This window comes from Bos taurus, chromosome 11 (assembly GCF_002263795.3).
Source record: "Bos taurus isolate L1 Dominette 01449 registration number 42190680 breed Hereford chromosome 11, ARS-UCD2.0, whole genome shotgun sequence".
NCBI classification, from domain to species: Eukaryota; Metazoa; Chordata; class Mammalia; order Artiodactyla; family Bovidae; genus Bos; species Bos taurus.
The window spans coordinates 96,040,940-96,061,485 of record NC_037338.1 but is presented as its reverse complement, the minus strand read 5'-3'; the positions used below and the strand labels follow the sequence as shown (position 1 = coordinate 96,061,485).

The 20,546-nt window shown below is 37.4% G+C and overlaps 1 protein-coding gene across 1 annotated transcript in view; it reads left to right on the top strand.

Annotated features, from left to right (window-relative positions):
- The window catches only part of PPP6C (protein phosphatase 6 catalytic subunit), a 41,048-nt gene extending 23,753 nt beyond the window's left edge, over positions 1-17,295 (top strand). Inside the window, 6 exon segments of the mRNA NM_001130750.1 lie at positions 1,086-1,181; positions 10,803-10,868; positions 11,905-12,046; positions 14,922-15,001; positions 15,176-15,385; positions 16,493-17,295. Coding sequence (NP_001124222.1) covers positions 1,086-1,181; positions 10,803-10,868; positions 11,905-12,046; positions 14,922-15,001; positions 15,176-15,385; positions 16,493-16,741 — 843 coding nt within the window. The 3' untranslated portion in view covers positions 16,742-17,295.
- Positions 17,296-20,546: the final 3,251 nt, after the last annotated feature.

Sequence of the window (20,546 nt, the reverse complement as noted above, 5' to 3'; positions counted from 1 at the left end):
CAATTGCTGGATCATATTTGCTGCATGCATGGTTTGTAATTTACTTAAAAAATTAGCAGATAAAGACCTTATCCTTTTAAAATGATTGACTTTTACTTGTGTGTGTGTGTGAAAAACATCAGCTGACAGTTCCTTGCAAAGCTGTCTGTCTTTTAGCTACTTGTGTAGCTGAGCAGTTAAACTGAACTGAACTGAACCTGTGTATCCAGAGAGTTTGCATTTTGGAATAGGCATTGTGAGAGGAAGGTGAAAGCTGACAGATCAAATCCCAGAGTCATCATAGAGTGGTTTCCTTTTCTGTGAAACAATACATGTATTTTGTTCAGTTGCTCAGTTGTGTCTGATTCTTTGCGATCCCATAGACTACAGTACACCAGGCTTCCCTGTTCTTCACTATCTCCTGGAACTTGCTCAAACTCATGTCCATTGAGTCGGTCATGCCATCCAACCATCTCGTCCTCTGTCATCCCCTTCTCCTGCCTTCAATCTTTCTCAGCATCAAGGACTTTTCTAAGAAGTCGGCCCTTTATATCAGGTAGCCAAAGTGTTGGAGCTTCAGCTTCAGCGTCAGTCTCTCCAGTGACTATTCAGGATTGATTTCCTTTAGGATTGACTGGTTTGATCTCCTTGCAGTCCAAGGGACTCCCAAGAGTCTTGTTCAGCACAACAGTTCAAAAGCATCAGTTCTTTGCTGCTCACCTTTCTTTATGATCCAATTCTCACATCCATATATGACTACTGGAAAAACCATAGCTTTGACTATACGGACCTTTGTCAGCAGAGTAATGTCTCTGCTTTTTAATACACTGTCAGGGTTGTCGTAGCTTTTCTTCCAGGGTGCGAGCATCTTTTACTTTCATGGCTGCAGTCACCATCTGCAGTGATTTTGGAGCCCAAGAAAATAAAGTCTGCCACTGTCTCCATTGTTTCCCCATCTATTTGCCATGAAGTGATGGACCAGATGCCATGATCTTAAGTTTTTTGAATGTTGAGTTATTACACGTGTTAGTTCTTGTCTTTTTTGCACTTGGTCTTCAGCTTTAATGTTGTAATAAAAGGTTGCATTTTATTTTCTCTTCTTACAGCGGCTATGTGACTACGTTTGTGACCTCCTGTTGGAAGAGTCAAATGTCCAGCCAGTATCAACACCAGTAACAGTGTGTGGAGACATACATGGACAGGTAAAATTTCATGAGCAGAGTTTTAGCTTTTGTACCGTCTGTCCATAGTCCACGTGTGTTTCCACTTGTGCTGTAAAATATTAAAAAAAAAAAAAAAAAAAGAGCAGCTAGTGGTTGGCTAGGATGCCTCAGTCTGTGTGACACTAATGATTCCTGGTTACTGTTAAACTGAATAAAAGCAGTAGTCAAATTATTCATGGACTTTGTTGAAATCACACTTAGGAAGTGAACTGAGTGAAGCATTATTGTTCTGTGGACAAGAGGAGATAGAAAATAACTACAGACTGACTGCTCATTGTTATTATGGTTGATAGGAGATGCTTTGGTTTGGGGCACTAATTTTCTGTTCATTCTACGCATTGCTGTTGTATTCATTCTGTTCACTTAATGTCATATTTTATTGAAAATTCATCATTTCCTTAGTGGGAATGAGAATAACAACTGTTCAGAAAAACTATTGGTGCATGATTTCACAGCAGTTCTGTGCTAGAATGGAATGAGAAAGACAGCTCACCTTTTCATCTGCTGGGATTTTGTTTTTAAGAGTTTCAGAGCATTGAAAAGAGGGGTACACCTCATTTTTAGACTCTTTCTGTCAGTGTTTAGCCTGATTAGGAAACTGTGTATTTGTGGAGTTTTCTTTTCTTTTTTCCTGGGTAATGAAAGCTGAACAAAACACTCATAGCCTGCTTTATGCATGCAGTGGACTTGGGGCTAATATATTGTGACATAATATAATACATAATTATAATAATAATATATTGTGAACAATGTTGGATTTATGAATGCCAGCATGACCTTAACTATGACTGCCTAAAGGAGCAGAAAGGTGTATAGATTATGTGTGATTGAGTTGGGTTTTTCAATCTATTCTCTGGATGTTTGAGGTTATAGTAACTGACATCTGCATGTTATCAGCTTCTAAACAGAAACCCCATTATGTCATATTTGATTTGTTAAAATTCTAGTTCTCTAAAGTAAACCATTAGGAGCGTATTTCTTGATTTCTGTGTTACTTCTCTGCTAAAGTATAATAAACATTTCTATTTTGCTAACATAAAGGTATTAATATAGGCAGTGCCTTTAACATATTTGTAAAAGTTGGAATAAACCAAACAGTGTTTTCCTTTGATTATAATATTAAAATTGAGGGGTTACCTGTGTTTGGCTGCACTGCGTAGGTCGTGGGATCTTAGTTCCAGACCAGAGATTAAATCTGCCCTCAGATTCAATCAGCAGTGAAAGTGCAGAGTCCTGACCACTGGACCACCAGAAAGTTCCCCAAGGACTTTTCAGTATATGAATTACAGTTATCCGGATCAAAGGTCCGGAAGGTAGAGAAACTGCATACTACTAAAATTAATAAATTTACACTTCTGTAATATATATCAGATCAGATCAGTCGCTGAGTCCTGTCTGACTCTTTTTGACCCCATGAATCACAGCATGCCAGGCCTCCCTGTCCCATCACCAACTCCCGGAGTTCACTGAGACTCACGTCCATCGAGTCAGTGATGCCATCCAGCCATCTCATCCTCTGTCGTCCCCTTCTCCTCTTGCCCCCAATCCCTCCCAGCATCAGAGTCTTTTCCAGTGAGTCAACTCTTCGCAATGAGGTGGCCAAAGTACTGGAGTTTCAGCTTCAGCATCATTCCCTCCAAAGAAATCCCAGGGCTGATCTCCTTCAGAATGGACTGGTTGGATCTCCTTGCAGTCCAAGGGACTCTCAAGAGTCTTCTCCAACACCACAGTTCAAAAGCATCAATTCTTCGGTGCTCAGCCTTCTTCACAGTCCAACTCTCACATCCATACATGACTACTGGAAAACCCTTAGCCTTGACTAGAGGAACCTTTGTTGGCAAAGTAATGTCTCTGCTTTTGAATATGCTATCTAGGTTGGTCATAACTTTCCTTCCAAGAAGTAAGCGTCTTTTAATTTCATGGCTACAGTCACCATCTGCAGTGATTTGGGAGCCCCCCAAAATAAAGTCTGACACTGTTTCCACTGTTTCCCCATCTATTTCCCATGAAATGATGGGACCGGATGCCATGATCTTCGTTTTCCGAATGTTGAGCTTTAAGCCAACTTTTTCACTCTCCACTTACACTTTCATCAAGACGCTTTTTAGTTCCTCTTCACTTTCTGCTATAAGGGTGGTGTCATCTGCATATCTGAGGTTATTGATATTTCTCCCGGCAATCTTGATTCCAGCTTGTGTTTCTTCCAGTCCAGTGTTTCTCATGATGTACTCTGCATATAAGTTAAATAAACAGGGTGACAATATACAGCCTTGACGTACTCCTTTTCCTATTTGGAACCAGTCTGTTGTTCATGTCCAGTTCTAACTGTTGCTTCCTGACCTGCATACAAATTTCTCAAGAAGCAGGTCAGGTGGTCTGGTATTCCCATCTCTTTCAGAATTTTCCACAGTTTATTGTGATCCACACAGTCAAAGGCTTTGGCATAGTCAATAAAGCAGAAATAGATGTTTTTCTGGAACTCTCTTGCTTTTTACATGATCCAGCAGATGTTGGCAATTTGATCTCTGGTTCCTCTGCCTTTTCTAAAGCCAGCTTGAACATCAGGAAATTCATGGTTCACGTATTGCTGAAGCCTGGCTTGGAGAATTTTGAGCATTACTTTACTAGCGTGTGAGATGAGTGCAATTGTGCGATAGTTTGAGCATTCTTTGGCATTGCCTTTCTTTGGGATTGGAAGGAAAACTGACCTTTTCCAGTCCTGTGACCACTGCTGAATTTTCCAAATTTGCTGGCGTATTGAGTGCAGCACTTTTCACAGCATCATCTTTCAGGATTTGGAATAGCTCAACTGGAATTCCATCACCTCCACTAGCTTTGTTCATAGTGATGCTTTCTAAGGCCCATAGACTTCACATTCCAGGATGTCTGGCTCTAGGTCAGTGATCACACCATTGTGATTATCTGGGTCATGAAGATCTTTTTTGTACAGTTCTTCTGTGTATTCTTGCCATCTCTTCTTAATATCTTCTGTTTCTGTTAGGTCCATACTATTTCTGTCCTTTATCGAGCCCATCTTTGCATGAAATGTTCCTTTGGTATCTCTGATTTTCTTGAAGAGATCTCTAGTCTTTCCCATTCTGTTGTTTTCCTCTATTTCTTTGCATTGATCGCTGAAGTAGGCTTTCTTATCCTTCAGTCAAATGTACAACTCTTGCTTTCATTTATCTTGTGTTTTGAGATTAATAAATTTTGAGATAAATTATGCTTTCTCATAAATTCCATGTCAGTTTTTTTTTTTTAAGGGTTCCATGAGATTGGATCATTTTGTGGAGAAGGACTGAGACTGAAAAATTGAGGAATTAGCCTAAATTCACATAGCTACTAAGGGACAGAGCTGAGATTTGAAACTCATATAGGTGCCCAATAGCCCATGTTACTATTATTATTATTTTTGCCTGCACAGTTTGCTCACCCACCTGCTGTCACTTCCCAGACCGGTATTTGAACCTGGGCCACATCAGTGAAGGCTCAGAATCCTAACCACTAGGCCACCAGGGAACTCCCAGTCCATGTTAAGACTGCCACCAAACTGAATAGTGTTTCTCTTGTACTTGACCCTTTAAAACAATTGCTCATCAAAAGCATAGGGCTTGAGAAGTTCCTAAATGTCTGTAGAGTAAAGTCAAATGTAAGATGTGTCTTTTGGGACTTGTACAGTTGTCTTCCCCTTGGGCCAGTTCTGGGATTGCAAGATTGGATTATGACTATAAATAAACTCATGGAAAGTGTTGGCATTCGTACAGTGCCAGGAAGCATTGAAACAGTAATAATCTAGTGAGGAGGTTGTAGAGTTCAGTGACAGACAGAGCTTGATTTAAGTCCTGCCTGGGTACATAATAGCTGTTTAAGAATCCACTTCAGCTAGCTCTTCAGTTCTTTAGCTATGTGGACCTTTGAGAAACTGTAAGATGGCACAAAATCAACTGAGGGTAAAACTGCTGGTGCCTCCCTGATCCAGGGAGTGTCACCAAGCCTATGCTGGTTGTCCTTGTATTCTTCACCGGCATCATGCATTTACAGTAAAATAAAGTGCCAGTATCATTTAAGAATGTCCTTGATGAACTAGTAATATTAATTAACAGTAACTCTTAACCATTGAGTAGATACATTTTTTGAACAGCCCCTGTGATGAAATAGGAAGTATGCATAAAGCACATCTGCTGCATGTCAAAGAAAAATGGTTTTCTCAAAAGAAGATTACTTTTGCAGTTTTGTATCTCCATCTGAAATAGCCTCTTTTTTTTTCTTTTTAATGGAATGCTATTTTTACTTGAGAGAATGAATGACAAATTATGAGTATTTGGCAACTATTTTGCAAAAGTGAATGAAGTGAGCCAGTCACTTTAAGAGGAACAATTGATAGTATTTGTTGCTGATGCCAGAATTTGAGTTTTCTAGAAAATAATTGGAATTTTAGAAAATTTGAATTCACCACCATGAAGCTCCTAGCTTCTGATACCTAAAAGACTTTTATGATGAGATGAGTGATAATATTAACAAGTATTTTTTTTAATGATTATAAGGAAATACTATTTTTCATTTTCCAAATAACCAGAGTGTATTACTCACTCAAAATGTTAGACCAGCCTATCTAACACAGTTTGAGAAGAGACCAGTTGTCCAGTTTTGATTTATAAGAAAAATATGCACCATTATCTCTAAAGGTTATTAAAATTCTTCTCCCTTTTGTAACACATACCTGTATGAAGCTGGATTTCCTTTGTATACTTTAAACAGCATATCCCAACAGATTGGCTGTTCAGTTCAGTTCAGTTGCTCAGTCGTGTCTGACTCTTTGCAACCCCATGAACTGCAGCACACCAGGCCTCCTTGTCCATCACCAACTGCTGGAGTTTACTCAAACTCATGTCCATTGAGTTGGTGATGCCATCCAACCATCTCATCCTCTGTCGTCCCCTTCTCCTCCCGCCTTCAGTTTTTCCCAGCATCAGGGTCTTTTCAAATGAGTCAGTTCTTCGCATCAGGTAGCCAAAGTATTGGAATTTCAGCTTCAGCATCAGTCCTTCCAGTGAATATTCAGAACTGAATATTCAGATTGGCTGTAGAGGCAGGCTATGAGAACCCAAGCTGTGGTCTTTTTTTGCCAGGCATTAAAGAGATTTGCAAAAATGTAAAACAGTGCCATTCTTTTCATAAATTTGTTTTGTTTTGCTTTGGAAAACAGTTTATTTTTCATTAAAAATTTGTGTATGTTACTACTTAGTGAGTTATTGATTTTTTTTTTTAATTTAATTTTCTTATTTTGGGGTATTGTTGATTTACAGTGTTATGTTAGTTTCAGATGTACAGCGAATTGATTCAGTTATACATATACATATATGCATTCTTTTTCCATATAGGTTATTACAGAATATTGAGTAGCGTTCTCTGTGCTATACAGTAGGTCCTCACTGTTTATTTTATTTAAAGTAGTATGTATATGTTAATCCAAAACTCCTAATTCATCCCTCCCTGATTTTTAAAATGAATTTCAGTTCAGTTCAGTTCAGTCTCTCAGTCGTGTCTGACTCTTTGTGACCCCATGAACCACAGCACACCAGGCCTCCCTGTCCATCACCAACTCCCGGAGTTCACTCAGACCCATGTCCATTGAGTCAGTGATGCCATCCAACCATCTCATCCTCTGTCATCCCCTTCTCCTCCCGCCTTCAATCTTTCCCAGCATCAGGGTCTTTTCAAATGAGTCAGCTCTTTGCATCAGATGGCCAAAGTATTGGAGTTTCAGCTTCAGCATCAGTCCTTCCAATGAACACTCAGGACTGATCTCTTTTAGGATGGACTGCTTGGATCTCCTTGCAGTCCAAAGGACTCTCAGAAGTCTTCTCCAACACCACAATTCAAACACATCAATTCTTTGGTGCTCAGCTTTCTTTATAGTCCACCTCTCATATCCATACATGACTACTGGAAAAACCATAGCTTTTGACTAGATGGACCTTTGTTGGCAATGTAATGTCTCTGCTTTTCAATATGCTGTCTAGGTTGGTCATAACTTTTCTTCCGAGGAGTAAGCGTCTTTTAATTTCATGGCTGCAGTCACCATCTGCAGTGATTTTGGAGCCCCCAAAAATAAAGTCTCTCACTGTTTCCACTGTTTCCCCATCTATTTGCCATGAAGTGATGGGACCGGATGTTATGATTTTAGTTTTCTGAATGTTGAGTTTTAAGCCAACTTTTTCACTCTCCTCTTTCACTTGCATCAAAAGGCTCTTTAGTTCTTCGCTTTCTGCCATAAGGGTGGTGTCATCTGCGTATCTGAGGTTTAAACATTAACAAATGATCACTTTAAAATTCTAATATGGTTAATACTGATTCATATAGTGTAAAAACAAAAGCCTTTGAGGACCTGTAATTTTTAAGACTATGCTTGGGTCCTGAAACCAAAAAAATTAAAAACTACTGAGTTGACCAACTATTTCCTTGCCTCTAATAATGGGGTAAAATCCACATCTCAGGATTCGTTTTGTTTTAAAATAAGAACACTTACAGAGTGTGTGTGATATGAAAAACATACACTAGATGGTAGAAATTATTTGTGAAATAATGAGATGTGCTCCCAGTAATGTATGACAGTTATTTGTCTCCATATGTTTTTAGTAACTCTTTATTATATATATATTTTTAATTTTTTTTATTGAAGGATAATTGGTTTACAGAATTTTGTTGTTTTCTGTCAAACCTCAACCTGATTCAGCCATAGGTATACATATATCCTGTCCCTTTTGAACTCCCCCCCCATCTCCCTCCCCATCCCACCGCTCTAGGTTGATACAGAGCCCTTGTTAGAGTTTCTTAGCCATACAGCAAATTCCCATGGGTATCTATTTTACATAGGGTACTGTAAGTTTCCACGTTACTCTCTCCATCCATCTCCCCCTTGCCTCCCTCCCCTCGCCCCCCCCCACCTCCTCTCCTCCCCTCGCCCCCCCTCTCTTCCCCTCGCCTGCCTCCCCTTGCTGCCTCCCCTCGGCCCCCCTCTCCTCCCCTCGCCCTCCCTTCCTCCCCTTGCCCCCCTCTCCTCCCCTCGCCCCACCCATCCCCCACTTACTCCCCCTCTCACCCCCCTCACCTCCCTCCCCTTGCTCCCTCGCCTCCACTCAACCCCCCTCCTCCCCTCGCCCCCCTATCCTCCCCTTGCCCCCCCTCGCCTCCCCTCACCCCCCCTCTCCCCAAGTCCACAGGTCTGTTCTCTAGGTCTGTTCCTCCACTGCTGCCCTGTTTAAATTCTTCAGTACCAGTTTTCTAGATTCCATATATATGCATTAGAATACAATATTTATATTTCTTTCTGACTCACTGTAGTAACTCTTTATTATATTAAAGAATTTTGGAAAACACTTTAAGTGTGGAGTAGGAACTATGGGTCCCTGAAGCAGAATTTTTGGTCATCCATTAAATATATATAAATTAAATGGAAACTTACAAAGCTTTTGTTCAAGAACATGTTGCTGCAGACATCCAGAGTAACAACGTCTGAGGACACTCACTCTTCTACAATACTTTTAAAGATGCAGCTATTGGTGTGGAGAAAAGGGAACCCTCTTACACTGTTGGTGGGAATGTAAACTAGTACAGCCACTATGGAGAACAGTGTGGCGATTCCTTAAAAAACTGGAAATAGAACTGCCATATGACCTAGCAATCCCACTGCTGGGCATACACACCGAGGAAACCAGAATGGAAAGAGACACGTGTACCCCAATGTTCATCGCAGCACTGTTTATAATAGCCGGGACATGGAAGCAACCTAGATGTCCATCAGCAGACGAATGAATAAGAGAGCTATGGTACATATACACAATGGAGTATTACTCAGCCATTAAAAAGAATACATTTGAATCAGTTCTGATGAGGTGGATGAAACTGGAGTCTATTATACAGAGTGAAGTAAGCCAGAAAGAAAAACACCAATACAGTATACTAACACATATATATGGAATTTAGAAAGATGGTAACGATAACCCTGTATGCGAGACAGCAAAAGAGACACAGATGTATAAAACAGTCTTTTGGACTCTGTGGGAGAGGGCGAGGGTGGGATGATTCGGGAGAATGGCATTGAAACATGTATAATATCATATGTAAAATGAATCACCAGTCCAGGTTCGATGCAGGATACAGGATGCCCGGGGCTGGTGCACTGGGATGACCCAGAGGGATGGTATGGGGAGGGAGGTAGGAGGGGGGTTCAGGATGGGGAACACGTGTATACCCGTGGTGGATTCATGTTGATGTATGGCAAAACCAATACAATACGGTAAAGTAATTAGCCTCCAATTAAAATAAATAAATTTATATTGAATAAAAAAAAGCAGCTATTTCATAAAACTTTTAAATGTTTCCTTTCAGACTTGTGTGTACATACTCAATATTTTACAGAGTAAAATTGTATAGTTATAGGTGTAATTTTGTGTTCTGTTGCACTTTGCTACATAGTTTCCATTATAATCATTATGACTGTGTGAGGTCTGGGTCTTACTAATATTCCTCTATGTTGGTCATGAAGGTTGTTTCTTCTCTTATTAGAAATGGTGCTATGATGCATTTTCTTTATGTTACACGCCTTTTTTTTTTTTTTCCCTTTGAGGATATAGTCACAAAAGTGGAATTACTAGGCCAAAGTAAGACACACACACACACGTGTGTGTGTGTGTATTACATATATACATATATACACTAAGTGTGTGTATAAATATATATACTTATGTTTTACTGCTTATATTGTGTGTGATTGTTTATGCATATGTGATATACACATGTATACATATATATGAGGTGGGAAGTGAGAAATAATATTACTACGTAAATTTTACTTTCAAATGTAAACAGTAGATGTGAAGGAAATTATTAATAGTAGTTGGTATAGTCAATACCTTTAATCCAAAGTTCTTTTTCAGAAAAACTGTGATGTTTTCTTTAGAAAATAAGATTAGGATAATCTAGTTGACTGAAGTTATCAAGCACACATTTTTGTCAGTTAAATTTTCAGGCAAATAGAGTATGATGAAATATACTTTTTTTTTTTTTTTAAATATACTGATTATTGAGAAGACTCTCCACAGCTGTAGAGCGTAAGGGTACACATCTCTGAAAGCAGAGTATAAGAAGGTAGGTTGATCTGCTCTGTAGGACACGATGAAGTGTCATGTAAACTCATTCTTTGAAAGAAATTCTTATGCACTTGTTTCCTTAACGTTTGTCTCTTTAAAATAGATGCAGAATGTGGGATAAGATCATTGGGTTAGCTTCTCGACAGTTAGGTAACTGATACATGATTTCAAATTCTCTAGTGGTAGACGGGGAGATGCATGAAAGAAATTGGAGGGGTTTGCCATGACACTGATGAGCTAGGAATGACTTGAGTGATAACCGAGAGCTTCATTTTTTTTAAGGCTCGGAAGCTGTGTGCTTGGTAGTTTAGTTTGCACTTTCTTTCTTTTTATGAATGTACATATTTGAAGTCTTAATTCACCGCTTCTTTACACAGTTTGGCCTCAGTTTCATATTTTACTCCTTCACAGGAATTTGTAATCAGCATATATTGCCTTTCTTTTATAGTTTTATGACCTTTGTGAACTGTTCAGAACTGGAGGTCAGGTTCCTGACACAAACTACATATTTATGGTATGTAAACACCAGTGATAACAACTACTTATTTTATTTTACATTTTTTCACCTACTTATTTTAAATGGAGATCTGTCTTACTACATGTAGATTATATAATACTTTCATTGCCATGTGACAGTCACTATTTAAATATGTGAAAAAGTGATTCAATACTTCGCTACATTTTGCTGTGTCCTTTAGTTGAGAATAATAATTTTTGTAAACTGCTGTGCAGTTAGGACTGGATTGTAGCCTTCAGTAGTGGTTAGGCAAAAACAAAAAAAAAATAGCTTGGAACCTCAGGTTTAAAGCATGAATTTTCAATTTACTGTTATTTTGTCATTTTTTTGAGTATTCATTTTCATCTGTTATTAATCTGGATTGAAGAATATACATATTTACTATTAATGTAGATACTTGCTTTCTTTTCGGAATAAAATGTTACTGTTTAATTTTTTTTTGAGTCCTGTTAATTTCCTTCCTTCTGAAAATTTCTGGGTTACTTTCTTATTCTTTTAGCTGTTTCCTATGGTCTAATATTGGCCCAAGTAAACATAAATGGGAAGTGTAGATAGTATGTCATTATATGCAGTTGTTAAATACAAAGCTGAGTGTAGAACACTGTTAGGATATTTGCTCTAAAAAAAAAAAGAACTATTTTCAAATTGACAGCTCTTTTGATACAGTTAAAAAGATTTTTGAAATTTATTTAAAGTTTTTTGATTCACACTTTTCTTTTTTTTTACAAATGTTTATTAATGTAGGTAGTAGAGAATTGAAAAAATGGTGGTTTTATAGGGACAGTCCTTGAGAGAACTGCACAACAGGTTGCTGTAAGCCTCCGGTAGCATAAAACTAGCACAAACATTTAGTAGGAATAGCTTATGTACTTCCATTTCAATTTTTTGTCAAAACCCAGTTTCCAGATAATTCAGTGTGTGACTCTTCATTTTTGCTATTTTGTACTGTCTCTGAGTTTGTGCACTTTGGTATAATTTTTAAAAAATGTTGTTGCTATTATATTGTTTGTAACTGTAAATTTTTACTTTACAGGGTGATTTTGTAGACCGAGGTTACTATAGTTTGGAGACCTTCACTTACCTTCTTGCACTAAAGGCTAAATGGCCTGATCGTATTACACTTTTGCGAGGAAATCATGAGAGTAGACAGATAACACAGGTGTATGGATTTTATGGTAAGATTTTCTGTTCTCTGACTGAATATTGTCTTACCTTCCTCTTTGGGGAAAAAAGGCCACATATGTCATGCATGTGCTTTTAATAGTAAAATTAGAAAATACAGATAATCTTTTTCCACTCTCATTTTTAACTCCATTTTTTCCCTCAATCAGTTGAAAATCTGACTATGTAGAGAGAACCATTCTATTTTTTCCTTTTTTTACTAAAGTATGTAGTTGATTTACAATATTAGTTTCAACTGTGCAACACAGTGATTCAATATTTTTCTAGATTATACTCCTTTTAAAGTTATTATAAAATACTAGCTATATTGCCTGTGTTGTCCAGTGTATCCTTGTAGCTTACTATTTTATACCTAGCAGTCTGAGAGAACCCTTTTTAACTTTTTGGTGTATGTCTTTCTAGATCAGTACCTCAGAATGCAGTCTTCAGTTTACCTCGCTGGGATTATCGGGGCGCTTGTTAAAACTGCAGACTGCTGGGTGCTGCTGTAGGTCGTTTGGGGCGGGGCCTTGGAATCTGCTGAAAAGGAATGTTTTGCACACTCAGTATAAGAGCCTATTCTGTGTACAGTGTGTGTTTGTATACATATCTGTGTATGTGTACATCACATCAAGCTAAAATGTGATCATACTTGGTTTTTTAATATTGTGGCCAGCTTTTTCACTTCATTAATGTTGTTTTCTTAGCTGCACTGTAATACACCATATGGATGCACTGTAAATCTGTGTACTTCCTCCAGAGAATACTGGAATTCAAGTCATTAAAAGCCAAATAGTTACTTCTATACAATTGTGTATGATTGAAAGCTTTTAAAAATGAGATTTGGAGCTCTTTGAAGGAGGTAGATAGAACTGTTGAGATATTAATATGAATTTCTTTGAGCACAATTAAGGCAAATATTGAGAGATTTAAAAATATTAATCTCATAACCATTTAGTTTTAGACTATATTTTGAATTATCTTCTGTCATTGTAAAGATAAATTGAACTCTCTTACTGCTCATTTTGTCAGCCATTGTCAGTTATTAAACTGAGAAATTTTGACAATTTATTGTTATTTATTTATTTATGGTCACCCTTTGTTTCTTGGGGGACCTTAGTTCTCCAATCAGGGATTGAATCAAGGCCAGGCAGGGAAAGCCTGGAATCCTAACTACTAGGCCACCAAGGAACTCTCTGAGAATTTGTTACTTATATAACTTTCTTAATAGAAATTGAAAAGTTAGATGGCTAATATTTATCTCCTTTCTACAAGTTACTTTTTATTTACATTCTCAAAATGCCAAATACCGTTTGGAATAAAACTGATTGATGCTTTTACAAAGTAATCACTATTTTGGATAACATATAATATGATGTTAGCTCAGTGAAAGCAGCTGACTGCAGCTGTCCAAGATTACTATTATGCATATACTTACACCCCAGAAATTGACCAGCATTATCACTGTAGGGCAAAAGGAGTTAACAGGGGGAGAGGAAGGAGGACATTTTAATCACGATGCCTTGACTGCAGAAAATGACAGCAGCACAGCATCTAGTACTGGCTGTTTTTGATCCAGGCTGTGCTCTAGTGCTCGTAGATGGTTTTGTTTAGTAAGAGGAAGCCCATCTGCTCCTCAGGAGGAAGATAGATTTAGTCATCATGGAACTTAATACTGATTTTAAAGTAAAAATGTCCACATATAGCTATTATCTTGGACCTTCAGTTCATCCTGATAAACATGGTTGTAGTTAGCAGTTATTATGAACCAAGTGCTTTGCTTATGTGTCAGGGTGAAAAATTGACAAGTCGATTCCTACTGGTAAACTGTGCTCAGTGTTAAAGATGTCTCCTGAGACGTTACATAAGGATCCTGCCCCACGTAAAAGTACAGTTTAGAAAATTATGAGGGTTGACAGTACCCCACAGTATCACTTTCAAGTGTACTTAGGACAGTAGTGATATTTTTTTTTTCCCCAAAATTAAGGAAGAAACCAAAGAGCATAGCTTCCTTGGTATTAACTGAGAGAAGAGATTAATAAACTCTATTAACTGTTGTAGATAGCAGAGAGAATGTTCAGCTGAAAATATATAAGACCTAGTGATAACTACCAGGGTACTTACTAGCACTCAAGTGTGTAGTTGCACAATCTGCAGAAAAGCTCAAGAGGCAACGTAGGCCTGAGAAATGTTGAAAAGGGGATTACCCATGTTCTTATGATTAAGGGTCCTCTAATGTGTTTGGTTATCCTGCTAGCATAAAGTAGTCACATTAAATATGTCACTGTGTTTGATGGAATTGCCCAGAATTTTTTAAAAGTTTATTTATTTGACCACACCATGTGGCCTGTAGGACCCAGTTCTCTGACCAGAGATCAAAACTGCATCCTTAGCAGTGAAAACAAGCAGTCCTGACCACCAGGGAACTACTCCCAGTATTAATGATAAGACAAAAACATTTGCTCTGGGTTATATGAAATTAATATTTAGCTCTTCTTGATTATAGCATTTGACCAATAATTTCAGCTGCTCCTTAGGGCCACTTTTGGAATGAAAAGTAGGACCACTTTCCTAGACCAGTTAGCTACTAGTCTCCTGACTCGATGGAGGATCTACCAGGGCTAAATATGTGTCATAACTTGCCATCCTAGTTGAAGCACAAGTTCTGTTGTCCTAGTGTTAGATATGTCCTTTATTTATTTTATTTCATTTATTTACTTTTTGGCCGCGCCTCACATCTTGCAGGATCCCCAACCAGGGATTGAACCCAGGCCACAGCAGTGAAAACACTGAGTCCTAAACACTGGATCTCCAGGGAACTCCCTTGTATTCTTTATTTTTATCAGCGTATTCAGAACTTCATTAATGAGAACTCTGTTTCTCTCATAGATGAGTGCCAAACCAAATACGGAAATGCTAATGCCTGGAGATACTGTACCAAAGTTTTTGACATGCTCACAGTAGCAGCTGTAAGTTTATGTAAATCTTTTAAAAAGCTTAAGTATTTTTCTGCCAGTAACACTTTGCATATGTTTATCTAATTGCCATCTCAATTATATTGATATCATTAGCACTCATTGATGAATTTAGGTATGACTGAGTTTATTGTTATATATTCAACTCTTTGTTATCTTTTTTGCTAGTTAATAGATGAGCAGATTTTGTGTGTTCATGGTGGTTTATCTCCTGATATCAAAACACTGGATCAAATTCGAACCATTGAACGGAATCAGGAAATTCCCCATAAAGGAGCATTTTGTGATCTGGTTTGGTCAGATCCTGAAGATGTGGATACTTGGGCAATCAGTCCCCGAGGAGCAGGTTGGCTTTTTGGCGCAAAGGTCACAAATGAGGTAAAGCCAACATTTTTGTAAAAGTGGTTTGTTGGTTGCTAATGGCATATGTAAAGAACTATGGTTGATACAGATACCAAACTTCTAGTCTAGTTTACTGAAACTGTGGTGCCTGTGGTTGTCTGGTTTATCATATGTCTTTCCTTAAGGTTAAATGAGATCATGTAATAAAAGCACCTCCTTTAGCATCCACTGGTACTATGTGTAAAATAAATTTTCCTTTTCTTTCAAACAGTGCAAGCAATGAGATAACAAGGGCAAGATAGGCAACTTTTTAATATGTATTTCTAGGTATATATATATATTTTTAATTGAGATATAATTGACATATAACATTGTATTGGTTATGTATACAAAATAATGATTTGATATGTGTGTTTATTGTGAATAGGCAGATTGTTTGAGGTTCAACTATTTTTATTTAAAAATACACACACATACACAGGGTGAACTAATCCAGCATAGTGGATGGAGTCAGAGAGCTAGATTTATCCTGTCTGAGCCTCTGTTTCTTTCATTTGCAAGAGAAGGATAATAAATCTCTTTCCAAATTTTTTAAGAGCCATACTGAAGCCTCAGTAAATGATTGATATTGATAGTAATATGTGTGTGTGCTCAGTCATGTCCTACCCTTTGCAACCCCATGGACTATAGCTTGTCAGGCTCCTCTGTCCATGGGATTTCCTAGACAAGAATACTGGAGTGGGTTGCCATTTTCCTCCTCCAGGGCATCTTCCTGATCCCATGTCTCTTGTGTCTCCTGCATTGGCAGGCAGATTCTTTGCCACTAGCGCCACCTGGGATGCAGCCTGATAGTAATATATTTATTATTAAACCATAAAAAACTTTGCTTCATATCTGATTGTACTTACAGAATGCTTTTCTTTCAGAAATTTGTGTCTAATTATGTGATTATTTCTATAACTCAGGCCAAAGTGGCTAACTTATGGAAGTTAGTGGGGAATAACAGTAAAATGGGTTCTATAATCATGAGAGCTTTAGTAGATACAGGATTTATACTTTATTTAAATGCTTATTTTCTTATATATGTAGGTTGATTTATTTAAAAATGTGCTGGCTACTTAACAGAACCTTTCTAAATTGCAGTTTGTTCATATCAACAACCTAAAACTCATCTGCAGAGCACATCAATTAGTGCATGAAGGCTATAAATTTATGTTTGATGAGAAGCTGGTAACAGTATGGTCTGCTCCTAATTACTGCTATCGTTGTGGAAATATTGCTTCAATCATGGTCTTCAAAGATGTAAATACAAGAGAACCAAAGTTATTCCGGGCAGTTCCAGATTCAGAACGTGTTATTCCTCCCAGAACGACGACGCCGTATTTCCTTTGAGGCCTTCGCCCCATCCTGCTGACCCATTTTTCTGTCCTCTTCTTACCCCAACTTTTGTGTATTACCCTCTACAATATACTTTTTATTGAGCACTTTGCTGCTGAAATGCTGCCTCTTGCCTTTTTTTTTTTTAATTTTAAATTATCTAAATTTATTGTTTGTTATGGTGTCTATAGCAATGTTTTTCTATCAGTTTTCTCCCCCATCCCATCCCCACCTTGGACTCATTTGAGAAGACTTGAGAAATGTCTTAATACTCACACTGCTGCATGTAGCTCTTGCTTATTTACCGGTCTGAGGGAAACAGAATGTGTTTCCTTTTTTAAAAAGCCAATTGACAGAACAGACTACTCTGAAATACTCTTCCTTTTGTATTATTCAGTCTTTTGTTTTAGTTTGGTAAGTTTTAAGAAATTTCAGCAGCAAAGTTGTTATCCAGTGGGCACGATGGACTGCAAATGACTCGAGTTATGTATACCGTCCCAGCTGTAAACTTCATTGTCCTTTGTTGGATGATATTTTAAATGGATATAAAATAAATTGGTCTAAAGGGCTGCCCTTTGTTGTGTTTTTAAATTTTAGTTTTAAAACTGCTATAGCTTATGACTTTGTACATTAAGATAATTGTATTGATCTTTTTCCAGATTCCTTGTATTTTTTAATAAAGTAATCCTAAATAAAACTCAGATAGGTTAAAGTGTTAGAAATTTTAAACAGCATACGTTGTTAGCTTAAAGTTATTCTTTCTTTTTTCCTAATCAGAGTTCTTGACCCTTTGGCTATTAAGTTTAAAACTTCAACTGAAATTCAGTACTATTTATTTTTAAAAAATCACTAAACTGTGCCTAAATAAATAACTGCCATATTAATGTTTTGGTTTATATCCTCTCTAGTAATAGAAAAACATTTAATACTTGTAATGCTGATATGTTCATTTGATACCAGTTGAGTAGAATGTGATCAATCCAGTTTACAGTCTACCATGAGTATCATTAAGTAAAATATATGTATTTTTCAATGGGAATCATTCTTTTCTTGCTGTAACACTTGACCTTAACTTTTAGAAAGTGTTCATTTTTTAACTGCAACTGGAAAGGTTGAAAAGTCAGGACTCTTGTATTTGTGGACTGTAATCTGAAGCAGATTTTTTAAAGTGTAGAAAAAAAACCCAAATTGTCCTTTTTGTAAAGGTCTGTGATACCATGTTTTGGCTTTGTGCGAGTAATTTGAATATCCAAAGGGTTGTGATGATCAGTTCTTGATATGCAACTGTCCGCCTAATAAGGACAAGTGTTCCAGTGTCTCTTATGACTTTGGTCATAAATGATGCTAGAATTAACCATTTTGTGAAATAGTTGGTATCCATTTACTACTATAATTAATTTTTTGTCATTCCAGGAAATCTTTGTGAAGCCAGCCAATTAATAAAGCACTTTAGCATCTGTTCAGGTAGTTTTGAAAACCAACTTTTTCCCATTCAGGATAAGAACTTCCAGGTTACCTAAAAATGCAATAAAAATCTTTATAGTCTAAGCTTCTTGGCACATAATTTTTCATCAGGGCTTTTCCTTTATTAAATGAGCACAATACTGTTTTAATTTTGACCCCCTTAACCACACAGCTCCTTGTATAGTTTTTAACTGTACAGCTGCAAGAAAGAAGTGACTAACACATTTGCTGCAAACACTTGAACTGTTGGGTCAGTAGCTTTGTGTTACTGCCCTGACCCCAGTGTAATTCAGGGGGAAAGGTATTTTTTATCTTACAGGGATATGTAGCTATGTATTTTACTAATTGTGAAACACTGGAAATTAATGATGCAGACAACTTGGTGTGGTCTTGGAATAGCTCTCTGCAGTATTTTTTTTTTTTTTCTGTTACCATAAATTGTATTTAAGTGCTTGCTCTCATCTGCTTTTAAGTTGTACCAATAAAATCAGTAGCCCTCAGCCCTTCACATTTGACACTGCTTAGCTTAGATTGATGTAGTTGTTTTAGTTATCCGTGTAATGTGACTTTTATTTTTAAGTCATGGTGTACTGCATTTGTTTGTCACTAGTTGGGCATGTGCCAATATTTCTGTCCATTCCTTAACTGCCATCTCTGTTTTGCCTGATTTTTTTCTCTTCAACTGAATAATGGCTTTTTGCATGAAAAAAAGTTTTTAATATTAGACATGTAAAGGGAAGAGAGAGTGAATGTATTGGACTTTGTAAGCCTAAAAGGAATATTTGGATCCCTCTAATAAAAAGGGCTATGTACTATTTAGAGTAATCATGTGGTGGAAAATACTTGCAAGTCACAGATTTGTAGGCAGGAGGCTCTGTTACTCCCTGTGTCTAGGCTGAATGTAAAATCCCTTATGTTGTATTAATGGGGGTAATTACTATTTTTATTTGCCGATGATATACTTGGTTTCTAATAAAATGTCCTAGGCTCTAGTGAGAACTGTCTACTTTTAATTGCCAATTACTCCCCTTTCCTCATTTTTCTGATATGCTCTTGGCTAGCTTTTTCTCGGTTAATGCTTTTTCCTGAAAAATCTCACCATTTTAAATGTGTTTATTCGAGTGTGATCTAAAAAGCCTGGATCAAGAGCACATCTCTAATATGCAGCCTGCATCAGCTCCTACTCCATCTGGATGTCTAAAACTGTTGGACGATTTTGATGTCTTAAACCCTGGGTTTTGCTTTTGAAATAAGGTTTGAAATACTGTTCTTCGCATTAAGATTTGTGTGTTTTTGCTTTGTAAGCCCAGCATCAGGTTTTGGAAAATGCCTGTACTGTGAAAGCAAATCCGAACTCTCTCTGAGCCTCTTTTATTGTCACAAATAGAATTGCTTTCCATCAGCCTCCAAATAACTGTATATCTGGAGTGGAAGAGATTTAACAGCAAAAATCCAGATTTTTAAATGTACTTGTTTTCTAAATGCCAATGTTTGTAAAGCACCTTCAGTTCTTTGGATGAAAGGTGCTATATTCTCTCAGTGTAAATTAATAAAAAGATTATAGGAAGTTTGTCAAAAAATTTTATCTAATGCAGTCTGTAGTATGTCCCAACAAGAAGTTAGCATTTTATATAACACAGTTTTAAAAAATGCTTATTCCTTTACTTGGTTGCTTGACTAGTAAACAGAAGTGAAACTTTTCTTGTTCTGCATTTGACTCCAAGTGTCCCAGTTCTTTAAAAGCAACATTCATTGTTCTGTCCTGGATCCACTGCCCAGAACCCTGCTTCATGAGATCGTCACAACTCTTTCACTTGCGTAGTTAAACCGTGTGAAGTCATGCTGATGAAATATACAGTAGTGAAACACCCAACAGGAGCATTTGGAAAGTCCCCTAGCATGAAACCAAACACAGTGGATGCTTGGGGAAGGAACCTGTTCCCCTCTTACTAGTTTTCCTGTTAATCACTTAGTCAATATGTGCCTTTTTCACCCTTGTGATAGTAAGTTTATGCTGGTTTGGATCATTCAGATGTTTTCTTAATTCAAAAGTGCATGAAGTTTATGAATTTTTTTTTGCATGTGTGTCAACAGAAATACTACGTAAGTGTATTCCACTCAGTCCTTGGGGAGCCACTGTTCTCGGCACTTTGCTCTTTTTTATATAAATGGAAATGCGTTATCAAAGACTGAATGCAGGCATTATGGAATAGTGGAAAGAATACAGGTTTTGAGATCAGTCTAGGTTAAGAACCCCAGGTCTGCCAGGCAGTAAGAATAGCTAACCTGTATTGAGCACACTTAACTGAATACTGTACATGCCCTATTTTGTGTCATCCTTAAAATGGCTCGATGA